This window comes from Toxotes jaculatrix, chromosome 15 (genome assembly GCF_017976425.1).
Source record: "Toxotes jaculatrix isolate fToxJac2 chromosome 15, fToxJac2.pri, whole genome shotgun sequence".
Taxonomy (NCBI): Eukaryota; Metazoa; Chordata; class Actinopteri; family Toxotidae; genus Toxotes; species Toxotes jaculatrix.
In genome coordinates this window covers 7460200-7487867 of record NC_054408.1, presented here as the reverse complement: position 1 = coordinate 7487867, position 27668 = coordinate 7460200, and the positions used below count along the sequence as shown (strand labels likewise).

Genomic DNA, 27668 nt, shown 5'->3' with positions numbered 1-27668 from the left:
TAGTTAGCAAATTACACTTGCGGGTTCTGCTCAATGTTCATTTCAGTCTTTTTCATTTATTTTCCTTTGAATTAAAGCAAGTTAAACTGTTCAGTTACAGAGCTTGTAAAAAGCCAAGCATTTAGCTGCCTGATGATAATTAGTACAAAGCAAGAATGACTCCACTGTAAGAGATACACCTCCTGAAAGGAATCAGTTACCACTGGAGGATAATATACTCAATGGATGAATTGGCAATCACAGCTATTTAAGATTTATTAACCCAGTTTGCTTGTTGTGCAGCTTTTTGAGCTGGGACCTGACGGGGGTGATCATGAGACAGACGGTGACCTGCTGGCTGAGACTGACGTACTGGCCTATGACTGTGCTGCCAGGTACTGTTTATATATTCCTTATGTTTACCGTCTGTTCTCACAAGTATTTTTTGTAAGAGAGAGAGGCTAAGGAATGATACCATCTTTATATTTGATAGCTATGATTGATGGTGTTTTTATTTTTAGGGAGAAATATGCCATGATGTTTGATGAGCCAGTGCTGCTGCAGCTGGGCTGGTGGTATGTGGCGTGGGCCAGAGTGTCTGGTCCCAGCAGTGACTGTGGCTCCCATGGACAGGCTACCATTACAACTGATGATGGGTAAAACTACTGCATTTAAAACTATTACAACTTACACTTTTTTCATATGTAATGTGGTGACATTTAAATAATGTGAAATGCTAAACAATGTTTGAATATCGGTCACGGCCTTTCAATTATTATTTTTTTTTTTTTTCTTCAGTGTGGTCTTTCAGTTCAAAAGCTCTAAGAAGTCAAACAATGGTACAGATGTGAATGCAGGTCAGATACCTCAGCTACTTTACAGGCAAGTAAAGTTAGTTACATTTTCTTACCAGTGATGCAAGCTTATTATGTTTAGAGGCTTGTTAAATGTATGATTTGGGTTGTTCTTCTGTATTTTAACATTAGGCTTCCTTCAAATGATGGCAATGCATCTAAAGGGAAACAGCAGACCAGTGAGCCGGTCCATATCCTTAAACGCTCATTTGCTCGTACAGTCTCAGTGGTGAGTGCTGTCTCTGTTTTCAATAGCTTTTTGCCTCCGTTCTGTTCCTTTCAACTTGAGTGTCTTCACAGGTGTGTGACTGTCTAACTCTGTCTCTTTGTAGGAGTGTTTTGAGTCTCTGCTGAGTGTCCTTCACTGGAGCTGGACCACCTTGGTTTTGGGTGTGGAGGAGCTGCGAGGGCTGAAGGGCTTCCAGTACACAGCCACCCTGCTGGACCTAGAGAGGCTGCGCTTTGTTGGCACATGCTGCCTTCGCCTGCTCAGGGTCTACATCTGTGAGATCTTCCCCATTGCTGGTAGGAGCATAAAGAGCTTAAAAGCATTTTATCCATTACAACATAATGGCGTAGTCTTTGCAGAAAGAAAACCACAGTGCTGCTGCTTTCAAACTGTTAGTGTATATGATATATGAAAATTTGAATGACGACTAAGCAGTGACAGTGTCTGCTCCTATCCAGTAATGAGTCCCTTTCGGAGTTAAAAACAGTTGACAACTATCATCCTTAGATTCATTTCAGAATTAGATCATTTATTTGGTATTTAATATTTCTGCATCTTTGACCTAGAAATCTTTACAGACAAGATTTTATTTATATATCACGTGCATAAAATAGTGAACTTCTGATAGTTTTTATCTCAAAAAGAGCAGTTCAGTGAAGCCTTAATTAGAGTCCAGTTTCTGATAATATCTCACATTGTCTGTTGTTTGATTTCTAGCCAGCACCAAAGCTGTGGTGGAGGAGTCAAGCAAGCTGGCAGAGTGCGTGGGAAAGACACGCAGCCTGCTGAAGAAAATCCTGTCAGAAGGCATGGACAACTGTCTGACCAAGCTGGACAACGACCCCCAGGGTTACTTGTCTCAGCCACTTACGCTGCTGGAAGCTGTGTTGCAGGAGTGCCACAACACCTTCACTGCTTGCTTCCACTCCTTCTACCCAACTCCAGCTCTGCAGTGGGCTTGCCTCTGTGACCTGCTCAACTGCCTTGACCAGGTAATTTGTCGGCAAAGGGTAAATGACAGCAGATCACATAGCTATACCTAAAATGAGTTTTAAATAGGGCTGCAACTAAATATTGTTTGCACTGTTTATCTATGATAAGAAATACAGACAAATACAGCATGCCTACCTTTTCATAGTTCCCTGACAATTTTTCAACGTCAGAAAAGTTTAAAAAAAATTGAGAAGATCACCAGTTCAGTCTTGATCTCCCTGTTTTTCAGGACATTGCTGAAGCCAACTTTCGCACATCCAGCAGCCGTCTGCTGGCAGCCGTGATGTCAGCTCTATGCAACACCTCAGTCAAGCTGACATCCATCCTGCCCATTGCATATGATGGGGAGGTGCTGCTGCGTTCATTGGTCAAACAAGTCAGCACAGAGAATGACTCGGCCCTTGCTCACCGCTTCCCCCTGCTGGTGGCCCACATGGAGAAGCTAAGCCATGTGAGTTTTTGCTTGTCATATACTGTACAGCAGGGTTTCTTATTCCAAAATGGTGGCCATGAGTGCCTATGGGTGTGGTCAGTGACCCAGGAAATGTTTGATAGAGAGAACATGGTGGCCTCTGATCATTATCATATCTTGTCCTAATCAGAATACATCAAATAACGTTTTACTCCCATAGACGGAGGAGAACTTGATGGGCATGACCAGTTTCCGGGAGGTACTAGAGAAAATGCTGGTGATTGTGGTGCTGCCGGTGAGGAAGAGTTTGAGGAAGGAGGTGGAGCTGTTCTCTCCACACCTGGTCTCCAACACCTGTGGTCTGCTGGCATCCATTGTCTCTGAGCTCACCGCCTCTGCCCTGGGCTCTGAGGTAACTTAACTCACACCAATACTAATATGCCCCCAGAACAAACACACACATCAGGCATGGAGACACAGGGCTGTGGTTTCAGTCTTGGGCATTCACTCTGTCAACGTTCGGTTCTGTGGTTGGATCAAGATGTCAGCTTGAGTTGTAATTGCATCCACTTCCCATTCAGAATCATCACAATAAAGCTTTGATGGCTGTAGATCAGATCTAGTTAACTAGACCAGGGGTCTTAAACGTTTTTCAGGCCCAGGACCCCGGAACTGATGGGAGGAATGGAGCAGGGACCCCCTACCCCCCTATATTTTATAAAATTGTGTTATTAAACTGAGCCTAGTGCCATATATAAACATACCCTGTTATTCTGCATTCAGTACGAAGCTATTCAAACAATACACAGGTTCATATATTGTTTTTATTTTAAACATGTGCAAGGTACAGTGAGTACGGTGGCCGTGTCACTGCAATTTATAAACATTAGTATTTCCTTTTCAAATAATACTGCAGCGTGCGTCCTTCTAGTCTGGGATCTTAGTTAGCTGCGGGACTGAATAGGCTCTAGGCCAATTGAATTGTGCCAAATGACTGGCACAGCAGTGAAAAGGGGCGGGTCCTGCTCTTAGTGTGTAGGAGGATTGAAGGGACAGGTCTAGTCTGCCCAGCTACCTAGGTCTCTGTCGATATTGAAGTAACTTTTCATTGTGACAGATCTTTCTCAGGATAAGGTGGTGTTTTTGCTGTCGCTAAAAAACATAGAAGAGGAAGGGTATTGTTTTTATGATATGCTGAGTCATTAAATGGGTGGGACAGATGTCTGTCGCTCTTCCTCTTCAACATGCTTCATTCAATTATCATCATTCTTTGTGTTCACACGCATACCCGTGTACTGTGGTCAGGGCTCTTCAGCTCTCGTTGTCATAGTAACCGTCACTCGATGACAGCCTTCAGCACCACTGTTTTTCTCCCCAGTCTGTTGTCAGGGAAACAACACTTCCTCCCCAGAGTACCTGGATAAGTCCCTCTACAGCTGTGTCTGGCTCTTTGTAGTCAGTATTCTGATATAAATAGTAGTAGTTTATATTACCTAACACATGCCAAACATGAGATGTTTTTTATTTTAGACAGACTTTTTTTTAGTTAGTTTCAGACTGGGTATTTTTTTAGAGACCATTTTCTCTCTGCACTGTTTTTGTCTCTACATAGCAGCTTTTACACATTCATCCAGGAGGTCTGTTTTTGTATTTTGTATAATATTGGTGGTATGCATAATGCTTTTTGAGCGTAAGGTCATGTTTATGCAGAGGACATAGAAAATTTGTATTTAGTATTTCATTGTTTTCTAGTATTTGTCATTAAAAAATCCTCCTCAGATGTGTTGATCAGCTCTGTATGGTTATGTGGTAACCTGAGTAATATGGTCTTGCTTTTAAGGTTGATGGGTTGAACTCACTCCACTCTGTGAAAGCATCTCCCAACCGCTTTACTAAAACAAGCCAGGGCCGGAGTTGGAACACAGGCAATGGCTCTCCGGATGCCATCTGTCTAACAGTGGACAAGCCAGGCGTTGTGCTAGTGGGCGTCTGTGTCTATGGAGGAGGAGGTATCCATGAGTATGAGCTAGAGGTGCTGGCTGATGACGTAAGTGGTTGTAAAACATTTTCAGCTATAATTTATTGTATTTTACTGCTTAACCAATTTTTGAAGTTTTGTTATCTGTTCTGCTACTTTTGTTCCCTCACCCTTCAGGCGCAGACAGAGCACCCAGGGGACTCGGCACATTCTCACAGGTGGACATCTCTTGAGCTGGTGAAGGGTACCTACAGTACTGATGATTCTCCCAGTGATATTGCTGAGATTCGCCTGGATAAAGCTGTGCCCCTCAAGGTACATAGGCTGTCAAAAAAACGCTACTTATATAGAGATTTTGTGTTGAGATGCAGCTGTTATTGTAACTATTGTCTGACTTTATAGAATTTTCTGCTGCCTGGTTAAAAAAATGCAAATGGTGTCACTGATAAATTGATTCTGTTGCAGGAAGGGGTAAAGTATGCAGTCCGATTGCGAAACTATGGCAGCAGGACAGCTAATGGGGATGGAGGTATGACCACAGTGCAGTGCTCCGACGGTGTGTCCTTCACCTTCAGCACCTGCAGCTTGAGTAGCAATGGGACCAACCAGACCAGAGGACAGATTCCACAGATTCTCTACTACAGGTAAAAACAAAACCAGCTTTTTGTAATATGACATCTGAAGTGTTTTTTTTTGTTTGTTTGTTTGTTTGTTTTCTAACTCAAGTTTTTCTCATGGCTGAAGGAGTGAGTACGATGGGGACCTCCAGTCTCAGCTGCTGAGTAAAGCCAATGAGGAGGACAAGAACTGCAGCAGAGCCCTATCTGTTGTCAGTGCTGTGGTCAGAGCTGCAAAGGACCTGCTTCATAGGGCATTTGCTGTCGATGGTAAGCACAGAAAACTTACACCTTTGTCATGAAAGCACTGGTAAATGCTGTAGAGCCTCTGGTATGGAATTTAGATCAGAAATATTCAATCTCTTCAGTTTTATTTATATCTATCTTTGTTCTTTCCAGTGGATGATATTCCTGAGTTATTAAGTTCCTCCAGCCTGTTCTCAATGCTCCTGCCCCTTATCCTGGCCTACATTGGGCCCGTGGCTGCATCTGTACCTAAGGTAAGAAGTAAGAGCATGAGTGCAGACCCTTTGTCTTTGGTTGCTAAATCAAATCTTCCTGATGTGGCATCGTGGTGAAATTGCTCCTCTATCTCATCCAGGCTGCTGTAGAAGTCTTTGGACTGGTTCAGGAGCTGTTACCTGCTGTCTCTGCCCTCAACCAAAAATACGCCCCTCCCACCTTCAATCCCAACCAGTCAACAGACAGCACGACTGGTAACCAGCCTGAGCAGGGCCTGTCAGCTTGTACCACGTCAAACCACTACTCAGTAATGGAGAGTGACCATCCTTACAAGCAAGCGGGTGTCACACAATACAGGGTAAGGTATTCTTTAGCATTCTAACTGCTTATCAAGTGGCGTACATTTGAAAAAGTAAGAGACATAAATTTAATGTAGGTTGAAATTAATCTTACTTTCTCTCACTCGCCTCAGGTTTCATTCCCAGACTGTGTCCGTTGGACCACCATTGAGTTTGATCCACAGTGTGGCACAGCACAGCCAGAGGATGTCCTACGCCTGCTCATCCCTAGCCGAACCCTCCACCTGTCCAGCCTGGGGGGCAAACCCCTGATCCATGACACCATCAACACTTGGACTGAGCTCAAGAAGTTTTCAGGCTCCACAGGCTGGCCAACCACCGTCCTTGTGCTGCCAGGTAAGAAAAACTTATCCATTCAACTTTTTATTGGGCATCCAGCTTCAAGTGTTAGGACAGAAAGAGCCCTTAAGCTGCAGCACTTCCTCTCAGGCACTCTTAAGTGAGGCATAAATAAGGAGCAATTGAGTGGTGACACCATTCTAAACCCAATGGTTATTCTTGCAGCCCAGTTATTGTTCAGTGATCTTAATTGTTCTCATGGGCATGTGAATCTGCTCAATGATGCTTTAGTAAGCCACCTGCCACAGCAGGCAGCCATTAGTTTACCAATGATTACGCACAAAATTCTACCAACCTCTCTTTTCACCCACTATTGTATTTTTTTTTGTCCTCCCTGCTTTCAGGAAATGAAGTTCTGTTCTCTCTGGAAACAGCCTCAGACTATGTGAAAGATGAGAAAGCTTGCTTCTACGGCTTTAAGTGTGTGGTTGTGGGGTATGAGTTCAACCCTGGCCCTGATGAGGTACAAAGACTCTTCTGTGATGCATCATGATTAGATCTAGTGATTGTGGTGCATACTGTATGTCATCTCTCCCATGTAACAAGTATCCTTCTAACAAAACATTTTGGATATTTCAGGGTACTATCCAACTAGAGAAAGAGTTGGCCTACCTGGGTAGCGTGTGTGCTGCAGCTCTGATGAAGAAAGACCTGGCCCTCCCGATAGGTATGGAAAACTGTGGACAATGCAGTGTGATGCCATGATACTTTGTGTACTTTGTGTACTAGTTGGAGCAAATTAATCTTGAGTTAACCATTCATCTGTTTTTCTTTTCTTTTTAATTTAAGGCAATGAATTGGAGGAGGATCTTGAGATTCTTGAGGAAGCCTCTTTACAGGTATGTTATCTATTAAATTCACAGATATTTGTTAGGACTTGCTGTGGTCTTGTGAAAAGAACATTAAAGCTCTTCAGCACTTTTCCCTGGTTCACTCTTATTTCCTTTGCAATGCCCCCAAGGTGTGTAAGGCCCACTCAGGGATCCTGGGGAAGGGTCTGGCCTTGTCTCACTCCCCTACCATCCTGGAGGCCCTGGAGGGGAACCTGCCTCTCCACCTCCAAACTAATGAGCACTCTTTTCTTGAGGACTTCATCACCTGTGTACAGAACTCAAGTGGAGGACGTCTGGCCAGGTAAGACTTTGTGTCCAGTTCATCGCAGTCTACTTGATTTAATTTAGTTTTTGATTGGCGATTCCCAGGCATCATAACAAATTCAATTCATTTTCTTCCCTTTCTCCCTCCCCTTGTTCTTTTGTCACATCCAGGTGGCTGCAGCCAGACTCTTACGCAGACCCTCAGAAGACATCTCTGATCCTGAACAAAGATGACATACGCTGTGGATGGCCAACTACCGTGGTCGTACAGACCAAAGACCAGTATGGAGATGTAGTGCATGTTCCCAACATGAAGGTCAGGATACTTACTTTGGCTTTTCTGCTTCTAACATAGTCTTCAAGGTCAAATCAAAAATTAGTTAATTTAAGTTGTTACTCAACATTTTATCAGCATCACACCTTTCTGATTTGATTTCCTTGGTCTCATGTCTAGGTGGAGGTAAAGGCTGTACCTGTTTCACAAAAGAAGTCGATGCAGCCTGAGAATGTGAAGAAGCTGCAGAGACTGCCTGGAAGCTCCTCCCCTTCGTCCTCTGGTCCCGACCTTACCTTTGGAGGTCTGCCAATGCCCAAGCTGGAGGCCACGTACGAGCCTATGATTGTGAAAGAAGCTCGATACATTGCTATTACCATGATGAAGGTCAGCCTCACTTAACTGGCTCATCACTTACTCACAAACTTGCTTGTTTACATTTAGAAGAGATGCAGATTCTCCACAAGGGGGAGTTGTTTGTTACCTATAGGAAATAGCAGTATAGACCTGCAGATGCAGACAGGTCAGTATCATCAAATATGAGGTGTTAGCAGCTGCAGTGTAAACATGTGACCCGCTTACACTTTCAGTAGCTGCCATTCTTTGTATGTTTGCAGTTTTACAATTTACAATTTTACAGTTTTAAAAGTTGAGCTATCTCATATCCTAAAATACAATTACAAGTGTTAGAGAAGACCTGATTAAGATTACAGTTTGAATTTAGCTGTAATTAAAATAGCAAAATACTTTGGTAGTATAGTGTTTGGTTGTTGTCTTTATAGTGCTTTCTGTCTTTTTTTAGGCATATGAGAACTACTCCTTTGAAGAGCTGCGCTTTGCTTCCCCCACCCCAAAGAGGTAGGTGAGGCAATGCAGAGGCAAAACATAATTACCAGTGAGATACAATCTACTTATTGATCATTTCCCGCACAGACCCAGCGAGAACATGCTGATTCGTGCCAACACTGATGGAACCTATAGCGCCAACTGGACTCCAGGAGCGGTCGGCCTCTATACAATCCACGTCACCATTGATGGCATTGAAATAGGTAAGTCAATATAGATGTCTGTTAGAGCAGCCTGTTTGTCCTCTGAAGTATTTCACACGCAGTGAATAGAGGGTATGTACTGATGACCATCACCAGCCTCCTAACCTCCACCAAGTGACATAACCTGATGCAGCTGCTATACATATTGATAAATTCGTATTTTTGAAATGTAAAGGCCCTCGTAATGGACAATAATCTGACATGCTCTACAGTGTTGAGCTGTAAATTATCTTTTCATTTAGATGCTGGCTTGGAGGTGGAAGTCAAAGACCCTCCCAAAGGCATGATACCGCCTGGAACTCAGATGGTGAAACCTAAAGCTGAACCTCAGCCTAGCAAGGTGAGCTTTTTCTTTTGATTAACCAACAGGGACATGAACATGCACATAAATCAACCTAGAAAATGCCTGCACGCTTGCACTCAACCATCAAGTACAACTCGACAGGGACCAGAAACAGTTTGTCCAGTCTTGTACCTGTGAACACCCATTCATGCAATATTTTGATATATAAATACTGAAACAAGGCACTTTCTAGTTGTTTAATATAGCCATTTGCACTGAGATTTGACATCTCGGTTTGTACCTCTGTGCTTTTAGCTGTTTCTAACTCCTTGTTTTGGTTTACTTGTCTGACAGACAAAACAATTTCTGGTCCATAGAAAGCAGTGGAGACTGACTTTAAGATATATGTCTAGTACAAGGTGGTGGGGATCCAAAATAAACCAGTGAACAAATTCAGACATTTAGCAAAGAGAAAAGAGAGACAGATATTTTTGAGTGATGTGCAAATAAGAAAACTGCTTTCCAATGTGTGCCTTGTAACTTGATGAGTTCTGAGAGCCTCTTCACCATCTGTTTGACCTGCTGCTCTCTGGCAGATGCTATAGGACCATCAAAGCACAGACCACCAGTCTCAAAGACAGTTTGTTTTCCAGGGCCATAATCACACTTAACTCCAACAAGCACTGAATGACCCCTTCTATGCAATACCATGACTACTGTCTTTGTTTGACTATATCTTCTGGATATAGCACAATAATTACATTTATTCTAGATTTATTTATTTATTTAGCTTATTATTTTAGAACCTGTGTTGCTGGCTGTAGTTGTTTGTTTGCTCAGGTTGTTCTGTTTCCCTTTGTCCTTTATTGCACTAGTCAGGAGTAGCGCTCCAAATTTTGTTGTGTTCTGTCCATTGACAATAACTGCTTTCTTTTTCTACTTCTGTTTCCATATATTAAGAGTAATGACAGTGAGTTTGGTCAAAAGTAACAAAAGAGTGGTTGGAAATTACTCTTGAAATTACACATGCAGACAATGCATCAAACTGATGTTAGGGATGTGGGGATCATCATCATTTTGTGAAACTTGATTTTGATTTTCCATGATGGGGAAACAAGCAACAATATTGCAATACGCAACTGAACTGTGTGTATTCCTTCGGAACATGGTTTTCCATGTACCAGTCTTCATGTTGATGAGGAGTCTGGACTAAAACAGAGTTTAATTGATGGGAGCTACTGAAAATAGAGCTCCCAAAGTTTCCTCATCTTTTGCTGTGTGTATGTGTGTACTCAGAAGCAAGCTCTGTGTGGGTTAAAGCATGCTATCTCCCGCTGTCAACTTGTCCTGCTTCCTCTTCTTTCCCCTCTTGCTGCACTTCTTGTCTTATTTTCTCTTTCTGTTCTTTGCTCCTGCCGCTCACAGTCTCCATCTCCCCTCTGCTTCTCTCAGGTCCGCAAATTTGTGTCCAAGGACAGCGCAGGCCTGCGTGTGCGTAGTCACCCCTCCCTGCAGAGTGAACAAATAGGCATAGTGCATGTCAATGGCACCATCACTTTCATTGACGAGGTAATTGACGTTAGATCAGGCAGAATATAAGTTATGTTATATAAGTATACCAGCTGGAGCACTGTCCACTTCTAATCTTTTTATTTCTATATTTCTTCGTCTTTAAATCAGTAAGGACAGAATCATAAATATTGTAATCCTAGTGGTTTTTTTTGTCTAGATTAACAGTTTTAAGTAATTTCTGAGTCTTCTTAGATGATTTCTGTGTGTTATGTAATTCACTCTGTCAGTAATGATTACTTACTTTATTTCACAGCTTATAAATTTGTTGCTCTTACTTTATGTTGCTTCATACTCTTGCAAGGCACTCTGGGGCTACAGGAAAAGCGTGAATGTCTGCACCATATGACCAATGGATGAGATATATTTAAATCCAAAATTAAAACAGTGGCATTCTGAGGATTTATCATGCAGCAGATATCTGTATATTTACCAGTTTGGAACAACATTTTCCACTCACTCCCTTTGATAGCAACACTAGGGGCATATTTCTATTTGTATCACTTACACTGTGCTGTACCTTCAACTTATAGTCCTCTAATTTGACTTTCCTGCAGCCTCAGGAGTGTTGTGTGTGCGTGCGAGGGTGCGTGTGTGTGTGTGTGTGTGAGGGTGCTGCCCATCCTGTTTCCATAGTAACAGGACAGCATGGCTGTGCTCTGCTCTGTTGCTTGTTTTCCCGTAGATCCACAATGATGATGGTGTGTGGCTCAGGCTCAATGATGAAACAGTAAAGAAGTATGTTCCCAGCATGAATGGGTACACTGAAGCCTGGTGCCTCTCTTTTAACCAGCACCTGGGCAGGAGCCTACTGGTCCCAGCCGACGTAAGTAGAAGAAGGCCTGCTGAGTAGTCTGACTCAGTTTAACAATAAGAGAGGCTCCTGTGCTGTTCATTTGGGGAAAAGCTCAGAAATCATCTTTGTTGTTTAAAGATAATGGGTTTTCAAGGACTTACTTGTGTTTGGCACTCACTCCCCAAATGTCTTCAAAGCATGGTAAACTGAACTTTATCAGAGTATAACTACTTGGGTGTTCTCTTGCATGAAACATTGATATAAGCAACTGAGTATGAAACTTTGACTAACACACTGTGCAAACGGAACAGCAGCTGGGAGCATGCATGCATTAACTCATGTTTGAAGGCAAGAAGTTTACCATTATGTGACCATTGTGTTTAATTGGACACAACACTTGTAAATGCTCATGTGCCAAGGGAGTGTATTTTTAGTGCATTGAAGTGAGCCCCAATGCAGGAATTGACATACAAGGTAAAAGGTAGTAAAGGAGCAATTTCATCCCGTGGTGAAGTTTGTTAGTCTGCACTGTTCAGTCTTATTTTCTTCATTGCCTCTCACGCACAGTTCATGAAAAGTCGCACACTGCAGCATGTGCTAACAAGGTTTTCTCTCGCATTTTGCTCCATGCCACAAAAACCGCCATTATTATTATATGCAACAGAATCAAATACGGAATGTGACCGGGTATGATCTAAGACATGAATATTGCAGTAACAGGAAAGTATCAGAAAGACGAGATGTTAATATCTAGGTGGTTTTCTGTCATGAAGCAATCAGTGGTTCACAAGAAGTTTCAATGGGAAATTGTACCTCTATTTCTCCACAATTCCACCTTTGCATTGGGATGCTTTAGGTGCTAAGAGGCTTCTGTGTAAGGTCTCTGTCTGAACAGCATGACACACTACATCATCCAAATGGGGAATTTTTTTGGAAGTTTCTTTCTTTTATATGTATTTCATTTGGTCATGGATTCGGAATTAATGACCGTGTGGTTATTGGATTGAGCTTTTCAATTCTTCTTTTGCCCTTGCAACTGGGTTTATTTTTAATGCATTTGACTCTACTTTTATTGTAAAGTGACAGGCTGTGCCTGTACTTGCAGTTCCTTATGGCCCCTTTTATCAGTGCTCCACGACTAACCAGCCTGTCTGATGCCACTCAGATTCTGTCCTCTCTTCTTCACCTTCTCAAATAACCCCTGATCCTGGAAATTCCAGAAGAGCCAGGCCAAAACATATTTTTTCTTCCAAAAAAATACACGAGCACCTTCCCCCATCCTGTTTTCTCTCCTTTCTTGGGTCATCTACTGTTTCTTGACTGTTTCACGATCTGTTGCTCAGAATGTCTTTAACGCTAGCCAAGGAGTCAGGGATATCGGCTTTTTGTCATGGACCCCCTTAACTATATTCCCACCACAGGTGAGTTGTATGAAGGAAGGACAAATAGCTTGACTGCCCCATAGCTTATCATCTATCTGTTGTTCTACTTGTCCTCTTGAACCCTCTGTGACTTTGTAGTTTTCCCAGTGTTAATCAGGCACAAGAGGTCGAACCACTGTTGCATGGTTGTGTGTACAGTGACGATACAGTATGTCAGCAACTCCTACTTTTATAAACTACTGCTGTATTCACATATGGGATTTTTGAGTAATTATTCTTTATGCTTGTATGTTGCATGGGGTTGAAGGTACTAATGTCCAGTCTGTTGCATGAGGTCTTGTTTGAAAAGCTTGTCAAATATAGTCCTGTATCTTCGTGTGTCATAGCATGCCTCCCTTTAGATTGTATGAAAATTAGTGAACATCCTACTTAATTTGAGTAGGCCCATTGTCTGTTGGTAATTAAAATGGCATTCAGTGTTGAATGGAATATTGAATTCTTATGTTGTATGTACTGCGAGTTGCTCAATATTCAATTATATAGAAACTTTTAACATTTACAGACAGTACATAATACTCAAAACTAAACATTTAGTTTTTGAATATGACTTACTGCTGTTGAGGATGGAAGTGTATGTAAGTTTACAGTTATACATTTCATGGTCTATCTAGTAGACTATAAGAGTATCTCCTCTGAGAGGGACATGACTGCTTAAAATTGTTTTTAAAGGAATAGTTCAGCATTTTGGGCAATATGCTTCTTTGCTCTTTTCCAGGAGTTAAATGAGAAGAATAATACAACTCCTCTAGCATAAAAACTGGAAGCAGGGAGAGACAGCTAAGTCTGGCTCTGTCCCAAAGTGACAAATTGAGCACATCACTATCTAAAGCTTACTAATTAATGCATTATATCTAATTTGTTTAATCAATACAAAACCACAGTGTTAAAGCAGCAAGATGTGGTTTTACAGTGAGTATGTGCTGGACTATTGAGTTGCTTCCTAAAGTTTCTGCTGAAACATCACACTGATTCTAAGAGTAGCGCCCAGCACATAACTGCCTTGTTTTTTGTATAACTTAATGAAAGATTGAAAAAATAAGAGCTAACCGTTTCCCCCTGTTTCCAGTGTTTATGCTAAGGTAAGCTAACCAGCTGTTGGCTATAGCTTTGTATTTAGATGTGAGAGTGTTATCAGTCTTCTCATAGAACTTTTGGCAAGACAGTCTTTTTCCAAGATGGCAAACTGTTGTTTTAAGACCTTGCAGACCACACAGTATCTTGCATGTCCCATTGCTCTTGATATATGATCTCTTGCAATGAGAAATAAACTTGTTTGCACTTGGACAAAGGCCTAATCTTCATACTTTTTAAAAATGTAACCCTAATTTATACAGGGAAGGTTGGCTGAGCATACATGCTCTTTTTGACTCCCTGTTACACTGCCAACACTGACTTTTTACTATAATAATTCAGGACATAGTTGTCTGAAATTCCTCCTGGTCTGTCATATTTTTGCAGCCTGTTGCCCTGCTTCTAATCCATGCTCTTACCTCTTGCAGGAGGTCAGGGGCCAATCGGAGGAGAGCGTAAAGGAGGTGAGCAGCTGCCCTTCCCACGAGGCCCCCATTCGGGCGCAGAACAGGGCAGGGCAGGGCGGCGGCCCGGGGCTTTATAAGGTAGTGAAGACCGGCCCCTCTGGTCACAACATCAGAAGCTGTCCAAACCTTAGGGGTATCCCCATTGGAATGTTAGTACTTGGCAACAAGGTCAAGGCCATAGGCGAGGTACGCACTCACCCCAAATAATGCAATGTGTTTTTTTGTGGCTGGAGATGAATAAATCAGTCTGTTTAGATCACGTAATACACTATAGCTGATGTTAATAGATTTTGGCCTTAATTCTCATAAAATAGAGTTCCCTTTTTCTCCTAAATTAATTTTTGAATGTAATCTCTCTTTCTAAGCATAATACATCAGGTGCTTCTGGGTGTGGGTGTGTGTTCTGTATCTTTCCACTTGTTGAGGTCTAATCAACTCCTGTGGCTGTAACATTTTTTGCGTGCTTCCCGACTTACTAATTTCAGTTTGCCTATAAATCCATTGCAGTTTCAGGGTGTCATATTCAGCTGCCTTGAGACTTCGAGGGGAAGTCTGATCGCAAAATGCTGGAGCCTCTCTGTGCCTTGACTGTATCTTTCTTACACTTTTAACAGTTCTGTCAGTGCACTTTGATATACTTTATATATGCTTTCCAAACTGCCTTTGGCCTGGTGATGAGTGGAGCCTCCCCTCTTTTGGACATGACCTGTCATTGGCTGCTGTGGTGTGTCATGCTGTTCAATAGTTTGTTCTCTGACCCTGTACTGGAATGCCCTGTCTGGATCTGAGAGGTGCAGCTGGTACATACTAATACTTGTGTTTGTGTGTGTTTTTCCAAAATGATAATATTTCAGGAAGTTGAGAAAAAGCAACCTCTTGCTTTTACCTTTCAATAAGCTACCCTTTTTTTAGAGTAATTTTTATTTATTTATTTATTTTTTAATTTTAGCTGCACCAGTTTTGTCCTGCAGTGTCTGCTGATACACAGAATCAGTTTCATGTGATCTACTGCTGTGGATTTTGTATGTGTCAATCAAATGAACTGAATGTTTGCATGTTAGTGATCTGCTGTAGTAGGGTTTGTGTCACGGTTTTGTCTGTGCAGTAATAACATGGATGGACGGGGCTTGATACGGAAAATGTGACTGATTTTTGATAGACAAGAGCCAGACAGAGTGTAGTAAGTGCAGGTGTGAGACAAGTGTCCCGTGTGTGTGAGTACGGATAAAGAGTGTTGTTTGTGTATCAGGTGGTCAACTCAGAGGGGACCTGGGTGCAGCTGGATAAGAACAGTGTGGTTGAGTTCTGTGAGAGTGATGAAGGAGAGGCCTGGTCATTGGCCAGAGACCGCGGGGGAAACCAGTACCTTCGCCATGATGACGGTAAGCCACAGCTTGACCTTACTTTGTAACATGGCTCATAAGCTAGACTGTTTATCCTCAAAATGTGATATACTGTGAAATAACATGATTTATTTTGCTCTTACAGAACAAGCATTGCTTGAGCATGGGGCCCAGACCCCACCACCCAGCCCCTTCTCTGTGCAGGCCTTTAACAGAGCCGCAACGTCAAACGGAGCACAGGGCTTCGACTATGGCATCTCCAACAACAAAGGTGAGGACAGCTGGAGACGGTTTTAAGAGACAAAACTTTGCAAACATATCCTCAATCTGCATATTAACACTTTGCTTTTAACATCATCACATTCACTCTGTTCATTTAAGTTTAGTCAGAGATTTTAAGTGATGTTTTTGCATTACTGATGTATATCTCACCTCTATCTCACTTCTCACTCACTATTCACTTCTTCCCATGCTTTTGACTGAGACTTTTCTCACAAATAGTTTTGTACATTACCACATTTTAGTTGCATAATTGGGTCCATGTTGTGAGGCTACTTAGAACAGCTTTTGGGTGTAGATGTTTGGGTCGGTCAATCCCTTTAAAGTCACAGGTATCATCTGTCACTGATCTTTCATGACTTTTTTTTTTTTTAATTTATGCATGATTTTTATTGTGCCTGCTGTCGTTATTTCATGCCTAACATCTCTGCAATGTCAGGCATATGTATATGTATGTGAGCATGGGCCAGTCAGTGTGCTTCCACTCATTTGGACGACTGTGGGCTTTGTTTAGTCACTTTAGGTGCTGTGAGCTAGCCCAGCGCAGATAACTGGCCCTGAACACGTCTCTGTTATTTCACCCTTTACCCTATGCTGTCTTAATTTAGTCTCATAGAAAACATTTGATCATTTACATAACCACTGTTTTCTTCAGAGTAAGGGTGAGTACTGAGAACGTCACCTGAGTGAACTCATCAATTTTGCTACAGCATCAAGGACCGGCTTGCTCCAAACACGTTTGTTTGTCTCTCTGGCTGAATATTGTGCTGACGCTGTGTCACTTTTCTTTCAAATGGTGTTTCTCTTCCTCTCTTTGTTTGATAAAGGAGGTCGATATGTTGAGACACTTAGCCATGCTAATCAGAGAACCATGGTTGTGCAACCAATAGAATTGTCCCTTGGTATAACAGTTCTTGCTATCTGTAGCAAATAGCAAGATTAAAGGCCCATTTACACTTGCATTTCAAGTGTCTGGATAAAAGCCACATTACACTAAGCCACCTCTATATGTCTTGGTTAGGCAGATCACAAATCTGATTGCCTCTAACTTGCTTTTACCATGCAAAATGCAAATCTCTGTGCGTCTTACACCTGTCTAAAGGTTGATGGAAATACACCTGAATCCATTTGCTACACAGAACGCTAACATGCTGTTTAGCCTTGTGTATGACTGCAGATGTTAAAATTTCAGGAGCTCCTTTTTCTGTAGCTTTAACATGACAAATAGACAACTAATGTCACTGTCATTCTGGCTGGCATTAACACAGGCAACACCCTCTGAATGGCTACTCACACAGTCTGCTTATCGATGGTAGTTACACTTGGGAGAGGTAAAGACTATGTTTGTAGACCCCACACTCAAGTCCAAAATAGGGCGGTATGTATACTAAATAGGAACCCCTCTAAACATCGAACTACCACAAGCATGTTGAAAATTTGTTTAAGCTCTCAGGAGGCAGCAGGCCTTTGCAACGCACAGGTCACAGCCTCTGCTCAACCTTCTAATGGAAGGTTTGAAGCACTAGTCACCTGTAGGAGGGATCCAACGTACTGTGAGACTGTGTTATCAGTGGCTTACCAACAGGCTGGTCAGCTTGACGCACCATCCTGTGGCAAAGCACTTTGAGCAAGTTGGAGAGCAGCCTTATTGACAGGTCTCTCAGCCATGGTGGTTGATTTCCCCATCTCTGCTTCACCCAGGCAGCCTCTCCCTTCTGGCTTGGTAGTAGTTAAAACTGGTTAGTCACTGAACAACAGTTGTGTCAAGAGATTGGGAGACTTCTCTGATAAGTGGTGAGAAGTTTTGAATGAGGACTGATGCAGTGTCAGCGTAATATACAGTATACTATGGAGAATGGTCCATTTTTCCCCCCTGCACATGTCTTTGGATCTTCTGATGTGGCCATGCAGGCTTTCTTCTCAAAGTGATTCTTGAAATTAAGGCATAAGAAGAAACCCCCATCTGCCCTTCGCTCAATAAATCTTTTCCCCAAATAGAGCTGTGAAATGGGAGGAGCTGCTGCTTCTGGAAGGATTTTTAACATTGTGAAGGTTTTCAGTTAAATATACAGTGTGTTCTCCAGCATAGGAACACTGGAGTTTTCTCGATTTTTTTTAAACAGTTTTTTACCTTTTTTTTATGACCATCTGATTTAATTATTTAAACTGAATTTCTGTAATTTAAGTTCCCCTTTTTTCATTGGTTTTGTATGTCAAAAGGCGAATACCACAAAGGCTGACATTGCTCTGAGCTAACTACGCAGAACTAAAGAATGCTCTGTTTTTTTCAAATGCAAATAAAATCCCCACATCATAGGAACTGGATTCATCTGAAAGTGTCAAAGAATCCAGAGATACACATTTTTTAAACAGATGATCATATTATCAGGTTTTTACAGGGTGTAATCTTTAGCCTCGCTAAAGATCCCTGACACGGACCTGCAGAGTTTCATTCCCATTCTGAGCCTTGGAAGTCTTTCAGTTGCTGGCCACTTAATGTTGACTCTGCAGAAAATGAACAGAACTTTAACCTCCATGACCCTGGATGCCCATAATAGCTCCTCCCATTCCGCACATCTGTTGTGATATGGGAGATGACTGGATGCCTGATTGATAGAAAAAGAACAGTGAATGACCCCCCCTCCCCTTGGAAACCTCAAACCATAGTATAAGCTGTAGTTTTTCCCATTCCTCTGTCTCCATGTTTGCAGGTGACCGGTTGAGTGCCATACTGAATTCCATTCAGTCTGGGCCTTTCCTCTCAGCAGCTCCCTCCTCTTCTGTATTTGAGCAAGCCGCCCAACCTCCCTCCTCCTCCTCCCTTGTCCACAGCCCATTTGTGTTTGGACAATCCCCCTCCCAACTGTCTCAGCCACAACCACAGCTTCTGAGTAAGTCTGTCCTGCTTTCTGACAGCGCTTGCTTGAACAGGTGTTGCTCCTTCTCCTCACAGATTTTTGTTTTCTGGATTTGTTTTTTATTTTATGTTTTTTTTTTCCTGGGGAGGGCTGCAGTGAGGTGTGACACATAACAGTGCAGTTATGTTTTACAGTGCAGAAATATCCATAACAAGGCAACAAGTCTATTATCCAATGTTTAAATCTTGTTCAAAAAACAAGTCAGGCGACACAGCCTTCAAAAAATATGCATTTACACGTAATATCACTTGTTTTTGAAAACAAGATTTTAAACTTTGATACTAGACTTAACATCTTGTTAAGAGTGATATTTTTTGCCACATGCGGAGGTAATAGGCTGAGTTGCTTATTTTTGCTGCTTGCTTTCTTGTTTAGTGTGCCTTTCCCACCTCTTCTTCATCGTCTTCATTGCTGCGTTAACCTTAGATCTGCGTCTTCCATCCTCAATAAACACCTTGTTTCATTTTCTGCCTCAGCCAGCCCAGGGCTTCACTTCACGTTAACAACTGAATATTTGTTTGTTTCCAGCCTACAATAAACCCCTAAAACAACAAAATTTCACATTAGTAATGATTTTACACCTAACCTATAATCTTCTGGATAAATCGAATTAAAAAATATCACAATTTAAAATAAATTATCTTCCAGTGGGATTCAAAATACCTGTTTATCTGTCTGTAAAGTTTTCAGTCTTTATAACGTTCTTTCTCCCTTCTATCTTCTGAATTGCTGCTTTCTTTCTATTTGTGTTTTGTTTTTCTTTACTTGGTTTCTTATAGAGATGTCATGGAGAAAAAAAATAATTTATTCTCTCTGTTGAGCATACTGGCAACTTTTCTCCTTCATGCCACCGATCTTGTCCCACATGTACCATTCACTCTCTCACTGTGGATAACATGAATTAAATGCTGTTTTATTTTGATCTTGGACGGAGATACGTGGATATAAAAACCGTAAAAACTTTGATGTTGAGGATATTTATCAAAAGGGTTCTGAAGCTCCTCGTAAATGTCTTCTTCGTTGTTGTCTCCAAACTCCCGGCTAACTGAATGCAGGGTGCCAAAGAAGTTTGCTGCCCTGAAGGAAGGAGACAAAATATATTGTCTCTTCAATCAAGAGCACAAATTACTAAATAGCGCACAGTTTTTTTCTCTTTGACACCTCTAAGAATCTAATTTTTCTTTTCCTCCTGAGTGTTTCTGTCTTCATGTCTATGAGTTTCTCTACCTATCTATTGATTGTCCTCTCACTTTAACGTGATGTCCTTTTGCCTCTTTCAACTTCGCCTTCTCGACTTGACCCCATTGCCTCTTTGTGCTTTCTTTCTTTCTTTCTTTCTTTCTCTCTGTGGTGGCCTCCTTGCATTCCATGGCTTGTTTGTTTACCTGCTCCACTGTTTTTCCGCTGTAGATGGTTCATCTCGCAGCCTCGCTTCTCGTGAGCGTGTGCACAAAAGCAGTGTGTCCGTGGCTGGGCATGGTACTGCTCTGTCATCTCTCGCTCTAAGGCAAAAGGGTGGGTAATCACAGCATGCATGCCTCCCACAGACTGAACAGAGGGTGGGTAGGAACTCCTGAAAAACACAGCAGCTTCTGTTGTGAATAATAATTTCAGCATAAATACTACGTGCGTGTGAATTATATTTTGGGCATCTTATGTTTGTGCTGGCCTTCAAAACTGTGTATTATAAACACAATAGTATAATAAAAAGGAAAAACCAAAGTTAGTAGCTGATACTATACTACAGTTACTATACTAATTGCCTGGTTTCTGGTCAACACCAAGACTTGATCCAGTATTTGTTTGAGATGTCCCAGAACTGGGCTGGAATCCACCTTTCATCAGCTCCTCCATGGTCCACTAGCTCTACTCATTCATATCAGAATTTGTCTGGTGATAGACCAAGCTGGGAGAAACACCCAGTTGCTAAAGTAGAAGTCACCAAAATCTGTTTTTAAGAAAATCACTCACTGTTGTCATTTGCTTTACAAGGTATAACACTTAAGTTATCTGTCTTTCTGCCCTTCATTTCATTTTTCCTTATCTTTTTAACATTACATGTTTTTTTTCTCTCAGATGTTGAGTTTTGTACATAGAGTTACAGTAAATGCTTAAAGTCTTATCACTGATGATGCTGTATTGTGTGGTGTAACTGTGTTTGAATTATTAACGTTTAGGTGAACGAGGGAGTCTGATGTCCGGCGCACGGCCCATGTCCCCAGCCTCCAAACACCGTCAGGAGAATCGCTTGCCCAAACAGGAGAGTCGGGGATCCCGCTCATCTGAGCAAGGCAGGGTCAAGACAGGTGAGGGTGGACTCTCAGCCAGTGAAGCCCTCATCCTGCGGTCAGACACGGCCAAACTGCGGTCTGATTCTCACAGTCGCTCTCATTCGCCGAATCACAACACTCTTCAGGCTCTAAAGGCTGATGGCAGAACCTCAGGACTCAGGGCTGAGTCTCCAAACCCTGGCTCTCGCTCTTCTTCTCCCAAACAAAAAAGTGTATCCTCCTCAGGGAGGTCGAGTCCCTCCAACGCCTCCTCTCAGAACTCATCTTCAACCCACCATGACAAGAACCTCCCACCTAAAGTTAGTCCTTCCTCCAAAGCCCAGCTAGATCCTCCCAGAGAGAGATCCAAATCAGATTCATACACCCTGGACCCGGACACACTCAGAAAGAAGAAGGTTCCACTTACAGAGCCTCTTAGAGGCCGATCTACCTCCCCCAAACCCAAACTGTCTCCTAAAGATCCAAATAAAGGTGTGATCAGTAATGCTGAGAACCGTGTTCTTTCTCCACATGTGACCCAAGAGAACCTCCACAGTGAAGTAGTGGAGGTATGCACCTCTAGTGCTCTCCTCTCCAACGAGGACACCAATGATGAGAATGCGGAGGTCCGCAATGCTGAAGAAGGCTCATGTAAGGTGCACTTTAGCATCGGCAAAGCCCCTGTCAAAGAGGAACTAGAGAGCCGCTCTTCACCTAAAGTCAGCCGCAAAACCTCCAGTCGACACACGCGCCCTAAGAAGGACAAGTCTGGGCCTCTCTTTAAAGGTGAGAGCACATCAAGGATCACAGAGCCCGCCAAACAGGCCATGTCACCCTCCGTGGCTGAATGTGCGCGAGCAGTGTTTGCAGCATTCCTTTGGCATGAAGGGATTGTCCACGATGCCATGGCCTGCTCCTCCTTCCTCAAGTTCAACCCAGACTTAACCAAAGAGCACGCCCCGATCCGCAGTTCCTTGGGAGGACAGGGTGCTGAGGAGAAGGAAAGCAAGTTAAAGAACCGCCACTCTTTAGAGATTTCCTCTGCACTTAACATGTTTAATATTGCTCCACACGGCCCAGACATCTCTAAAATGGGCAGCATCAACAAAAACAAGGTACTGTCCATGCTGAAGGAACCTCCGTTGCCAGAGAAGTGTGAAGACGGGAAAGGAGAGGCCATTTCCTATGAGATGACCTCTCATCCCTCCATGAGGGCAAAGTCAATCTTGCCATTGACATTACAACATTTGGTGGCATTTTGGGAGGACATATCAATGGCCACCATCAAGGCAGCAACTCAGAACATGATCTTCCCCAGTCCGGGGTCCAGTGCCATCTTAAAAAAGAAGGAACATGAGAAAGACAGTAAAAAGGCAAAGAAGGAGAAGAAGAAAAGGGAGAAGGCAGAGGTGCGTCCAAGAGGGAATCTGTTTGGAGAGATGGCACAGCTCGCCATGGGTGGACCAGAGAAAGACACTATCTGTGAGCTGTGTGGGGAATCTCATCCTTACCCTGTCACCTACCATATGAGACAGGCTCACCCAGGTAAGAATTCAGGAAATCTTAGTATGTTATGGTTTGAATTGGCACAGATTTAAAAATGTGTGCTGTGCTTTTAACAACACCTTTGTATTTCTGTGGCAGGGTGTGGACGCTATGCTGGAGGCCAGGGCTACAACAGTATTGGCCACTTCTGTGGTGGCTGGGCTGGCAACTGTGGTGATGGAGGCATAGGAGGCAGCACCTGGTACTTGGTCTGTGATCGCTGTCGGGAAAAATACCTGAGAGAGAAACAGACTGCTGCCAGGGAAAAGGTAAAGCCACAGTCTCTAATTTATTGAAACACCTTCAGCTTTTTTCATCACACTGACTTTTTGAACCAAACCCAATCTGCATGGTCTTTGCCAGGTAAAGCAGTCAAGGAAGAAACCTCTGCAAGTGAAGACCCCAAGGGCACTGCCCACAATGGAGGCCCACCAGGTGATTCGGGCAAACGCTTTGTTCCTGCTGTCCCTCAGCAGTGCTGCCGAGCCAAGCATGCTGTGCCACCACCCTCCCCGGCCCCTGCACTCTCAGCTGCTTCCCAGCCTCAAGGAGGGCGTGTCAGATGAACTGCCCAATAAAATGGGCTGTCTCTACCTACAGACACTAGCTAGGTAGTTAACAGCTCAGTTAATAATAAGGTTTCCTTTTATAGATAAGTAAAATTTACAGTGACATGTTTTTGTAATGATTTGAGACGCTCTCGCTCTCTTTTTATTCTCCAGGCAACACACAGAGAACTTTGGGGCCTACCAAGATGATAACCTCTTCCAAGATGAGATGAGGTATTTACGCTCCACATCTGTTCCTGCGCCCTATATTTCAGTCACACCTGACGCCTGCCCCAATGTGTTTGAGGAACCTGAGAGCAACATGAAATCAATGCCCCCCAGGTAAAACATCTTACTTGTGCTATTTCTGTATTTGCTTTCCGTTATTAGTGTTTTTACAAAATGAGTAAATTCCTGCCCTTGCTCACCAGTGTTCGCACAGCACTACCTTTTGCTGTTTATGAACTAAATAACCCTTTAAATATTCCATTTTATTTTCCCCAGAATAGTGGAACGGAACTTCAGAGCAGACCAGCAGATAATGCCATTTATTTCATGCAGATTCATGCAGATATACACCATCCTCTCTGCCGTCCTCTCTCCTCCCTGCACCCTATACAATCTGACAGCAAGCACACTTGCATATTGTTCAGAAAATTGCGACGCCTCTTTATCATGACCACCCTCATTTTTCACAGTACAAAAGAGCCAGGCTGCCTCTTTTTCTGTGAAGGGCTAATTAAGTCAAATCAAAGAAAACTGTATCTTTTTAATGTTTATTTATTAAATTACTGCCAACGGCTGTTCACATCTGTACGTCCATCCATCTCCTCCTCACACCCTCAACAGTTGCTGAATAGGAACACACAATGTTTTGTTAAAGAAAGACACTTTAAATTAAAAGTCAGAAAGGATTTTGATGTCTTCAATTATATTTTAATTTGAGGTTAAACAGTATATATATCTTTTTGTGTTTATGGGCTTTCTTTTAGTCTTGAGACCAGTCCAATTACAGACAGCGACACGGCTAAGCGTACAGTGTTTCAGAGGTCTTACTCGGTGGTAGCGTCTGAGTATGACAAGCAACACTCACCCTCTCCAGCCCGGGTCAAAGCTGTGCCCAGACGCAGGGTCCACAGTGGTGATGCAGGTAATCACATGTAACTTTTAAGAAATGATTTATTATACTGAGGGTTAAATGAGTTACGGCATCATCTGTTACATTGACGTGCTCTGTCCCCTATTCAGAGGTGGGCTCCTCCCTGCTGAGGCACCCGTCTCCAGAGCTCTCGCGACTGATCTCGGCCCACGGCTCCCTCAGCAAGGGGGAGAGGAACTTCCAGTGGCCTGTTTTGGCTTTCGTTATCCAGCACCATGACTTGGAGGGCCTGGAGGTGGCCATGAGGCATGCACTGAGGAAGTCTGCCTGCAGAGTGTTTGCCATGGAGGTACAGACGTCTAGGCTGCAATATCTGTCTCAATCTCAGAGAATCATTCTTTAATTATTGCTTATTATACTACTGTGACTCAGGGTTATAGGCAATTTGTTGGCCGGATATTATGATTGAATCAATTAGATTTGTGTAATAAATTAGCTAATATATTTTAATTTGACTCTAGTTTTGTCTCTAGGCAGTAATAAGACTAATTAGCGTGATTTACTCTTGGTGTCCCTGTCAGGCATTCAACTGGCTGCTGTGCAATGTGATCCAGACCACGTCTCTGCACGACATCCTTTGGCATTTTGTAGCATCTCTCACTCCGTCGCCCTTTGAACCAGAGGATGAGGAGGATGATGAGAACAAGGGGAACAAAGAAAATGTGGAACAGGTAATGAGTGGTTAAAAAGTCAAAACAGAGGCCTGAATACTTTTGCTTTGTCGTTGCATCTTCTGATTATGAATATCTCCACGTTCCCTACAGGAAAGAGACCTTGGCGTTTGTGAACATCCTCTGTCCGATATTGTTATCGCCGGGGAGGCAGCTCATCCTCTGCCTCACACTTTCCACCGCCTGCTTCAGACCATCTCCGACCTCATGATGTCACTTCCTAGCGGCAGCTCACTTCAGCAGATGGCACTCAGGTAGGATATGCCACTTTACTAGCAACACATTACTTCACGATCGTTACTGTCACTGCCTCCTTTGTATTTTTTGCCAGTTTGAACTTCCATTGTATCAGAATGTAAATCTTTGTAACTGGTTCTCTCAGGTGCTGGAGTCTCAAGTTCAAGCAGTCGGACCACCAGTTCCTCCACCAGAGCAACGTTTTCCATCACATCAACAACATTTTGTCCAAATCGGATGATGGAGACAGCGAGGAGAGCTTCAACATCAGTGTGCAGTCAGGCTACGAAGCAATGAGCCAGGCAAGAAAACAGCCACGATTTCACTTACTTAATTATACATCATATCGATCTTCTGTTGGTCAAGAGATTGAACCAGCAGTTAACGTCTCATTGTTATATATCTGTCCTGCACTGACTTTGTGCCAACGTGTCTGTGTGTGCTGATAGGATCTCTGCGTGGTGACCTGTCTGAAGGATCTGACCAGTGTAGTGGACATCAAGACGTCCAGTCGTCCTGCCATGATTGGCAGCCTAACAGACGGTTCCACAGAGACCTTCTGGGAATCTGGAGATGAGGACAAGAACAAAACCAAGAGCATCACCATCAGCTGTGTGAAAGGCATAAACGCCTCCTCTGTGACTGTTCATGTGGACAACTCCAGAGACATTGGGGTAAGGGAGCACTGAAGTGTTTGGGGGTAATAAACTAACTGTTATACTACAAATGCGAAATTACAGCCACAGTAGAATTGATGATGATAATGTATTTAATGGATTTTCTAATGGATTTCATTGAATTATTATTTTTTCTCCACAGAACAAAGTCACATCAGTGACATTTCTGTGTGGAAAAGCAATAGAAGACCTCTGCAGAATTAAACAGGTATGGTCAGTTTTTTTTGGCTTCACAATAAGTGAGTTAAGAACATGTGAATTGACTATAACTAGTACAATTTGTTCTTTAGTGAATGCTGTTAAAGTTTAGAGAGTGTGTTTAAAGCTTGAGTGTTTGAAGTGCAGCCAAATCTGTATCACTGAGATCAAAGCTATTTTCAAAACACGAAAATATCTGACCTGAGGCATCTCTTTTCTGCTGTGCTATATATAGCTATATATACTGATCACTTACTTCCTCCACTTCAAAATTGTATCGACTCCCTTTCAATCAAGTGATGTAGAAACAGTAGAGAATTAAATTAGAGGGTTGTTTTTATAAGGTGCACTGTGGTTAATACACTACAGACTGACATGCACATGTGACTGAGCTCTATGAATACCCTTATGCCTTTTCATCCCAGGTTGACCTTGACTCGCGTCACATGGGCTGGGTCACCAGTGAGCTTCCTGGAGGAGATCATCATGTGATCAAGGTGGAACTGAAAGGTCCTGAAAACACCCTGAGGGTGCGCCAGGTGAAGATCCTCGGTTGGAAAGAGGGTGAGAGCATCAAGATTCCTGGACAGATCTCAGCCAGCATGGCCCAGCAAAAGAACTGCGAGGCCGAGACCCTCCGAGTTTTCCGCCTCATTACGTCTCAGGTTGGTCTTAACTGCTTCAGCCATAAAATCACCTGACATGTTATTTTTCTATAACCAAACTGTACTGCCTGCTTGAAACCTTTATGTTTTGCAGATTTTTGCCGCAAATAGTTTGAGATTCTTGAAAACTTTACAGTTACTACTTGAATTTGTATATTTAGGTCTTTGGAAAACTGATCTGTGGAGATGCAGAGCCGACTCCAGAACAGGAGGAGAAAACCCTGCTTTCATCACCAGAGGGAGAAGACAAGGTCTGCATAATTTAACCGACCTGTGTAACTGACTTGCACATTTAGTGACCTTTCATCAAATGTTTTATTCTCTGTATTTTTCTGAACAGGTACCATCTGATGCAGACCTTAAAGAGCACATGGTGGGAATCATTTTCAGCAGGAGCAAACTGACCAACCTGCAGAAACAGGTAAATAATCAGTCCATTCAGTAGGATGAAATACTGTAATCTCAGCTCTCTAATCTAACGTGTACTCAATTCCAGGTGTGCGCCCACATCGTCCAGGCCATCCGTATGGAGGCCACCCGTGTGAGGGAGGAGTGGGAGCACGCTATTTCCAGCAAAGAGAACGCCAACTCCCAACCCAGTGATGATGACGCCTCCTCAGACGCCTACTGCTTTGAGCTCCTGTCCATGGTCCTGGCTCTGAGTGGCTCCAACGTGGGCCGCCAGTACCTCGCTCAGCAGCTAACACTCATGCAAGACCTCTTTTCTCTCCTTCACACGGCTTCTCCTCGAGTACAAAGACAGGTGGGCAAGGACACACACACACGAGAGGTTAATTCATGTGCAGTTTGGTGTTTGAAGGTAACATGTGGCATTTTCTTGTAAACAGACAAATTAATGTTTACATACACTGTTTCTCACCAAAACTC

General features: G+C 42.9%; 1 protein-coding gene across 14 annotated transcripts in view; it reads left to right on the top strand.

Moving 5' to 3' along the window:
- Nucleotides 1-27668, top strand: part of mycbp2 (MYC binding protein 2) — a 56955-nt gene that overhangs the window by 24051 nt on the left and 5236 nt on the right. For 4 of the 14 annotated variants that reach the window (XM_041056895.1, XM_041056892.1, XM_041056893.1 and 1 more), the window contains 45 exons: nt 283-374; nt 501-635; nt 778-861; nt 966-1062; nt 1166-1358; nt 1780-2054; nt 2285-2506; nt 2688-2879; nt 4308-4514; nt 4623-4760; nt 4911-5089; nt 5190-5332; nt 5462-5562; nt 5664-5882; nt 5997-6219; nt 6567-6685; nt 6802-6889; nt 7012-7061; nt 7184-7356; nt 7491-7635; nt 7774-7980; nt 8396-8451; nt 8527-8642; nt 8885-8982; nt 10378-10494; nt 11180-11320; nt 14232-14456; nt 15520-15652; nt 15759-15884; nt 18604-18783; nt 20988-22625; nt 22725-22894; nt 22989-23236; nt 23348-23515; nt 24154-24323; nt 24422-24621; nt 24854-25003; nt 25097-25257; nt 25386-25542; nt 25690-25914; nt 26060-26125; nt 26541-26780; nt 26942-27031; nt 27121-27201; nt 27277-27543. In XM_041056895.1, coding sequence (XP_040912829.1) covers nt 283-374; nt 501-635; nt 778-861; nt 966-1062; nt 1166-1358; nt 1780-2054; nt 2285-2506; nt 2688-2879; nt 4308-4514; nt 4623-4760; nt 4911-5089; nt 5190-5332; nt 5462-5562; nt 5664-5882; nt 5997-6219; nt 6567-6685; nt 6802-6889; nt 7012-7061; nt 7184-7356; nt 7491-7635; nt 7774-7980; nt 8396-8451; nt 8527-8642; nt 8885-8982; nt 10378-10494; nt 11180-11320; nt 14232-14456; nt 15520-15652; nt 15759-15884; nt 18604-18783; nt 20988-22625; nt 22725-22894; nt 22989-23236; nt 23348-23515; nt 24154-24323; nt 24422-24621; nt 24854-25003; nt 25097-25257; nt 25386-25542; nt 25690-25914; nt 26060-26125; nt 26541-26780; nt 26942-27031; nt 27121-27201; nt 27277-27543 — 8505 coding nt within the window. The remainder of the gene's footprint in view (nt 1-282; nt 375-500; nt 636-777; nt 862-965; nt 1063-1165; nt 1359-1779; nt 2055-2284; nt 2507-2687; nt 2880-4307; nt 4515-4622; nt 4761-4910; nt 5090-5189; nt 5333-5461; nt 5563-5663; nt 5883-5996; nt 6220-6566; nt 6686-6801; nt 6890-7011; nt 7062-7183; nt 7357-7490; nt 7636-7773; nt 7981-8395; nt 8452-8526; nt 8643-8884; nt 8983-10377; nt 10495-11179; nt 11321-14231; nt 14457-15519; nt 15653-15758; nt 15885-18603; nt 18784-20987; nt 22626-22724; nt 22895-22988; nt 23237-23347; nt 23516-24153; nt 24324-24421; nt 24622-24853; nt 25004-25096; nt 25258-25385; nt 25543-25689; nt 25915-26059; nt 26126-26540; nt 26781-26941; nt 27032-27120; nt 27202-27276; nt 27544-27668) is intronic. The other 10 variants (XM_041056897.1, XM_041056894.1, XM_041056890.1 and 7 more) reach the window with 10 other exon arrangements.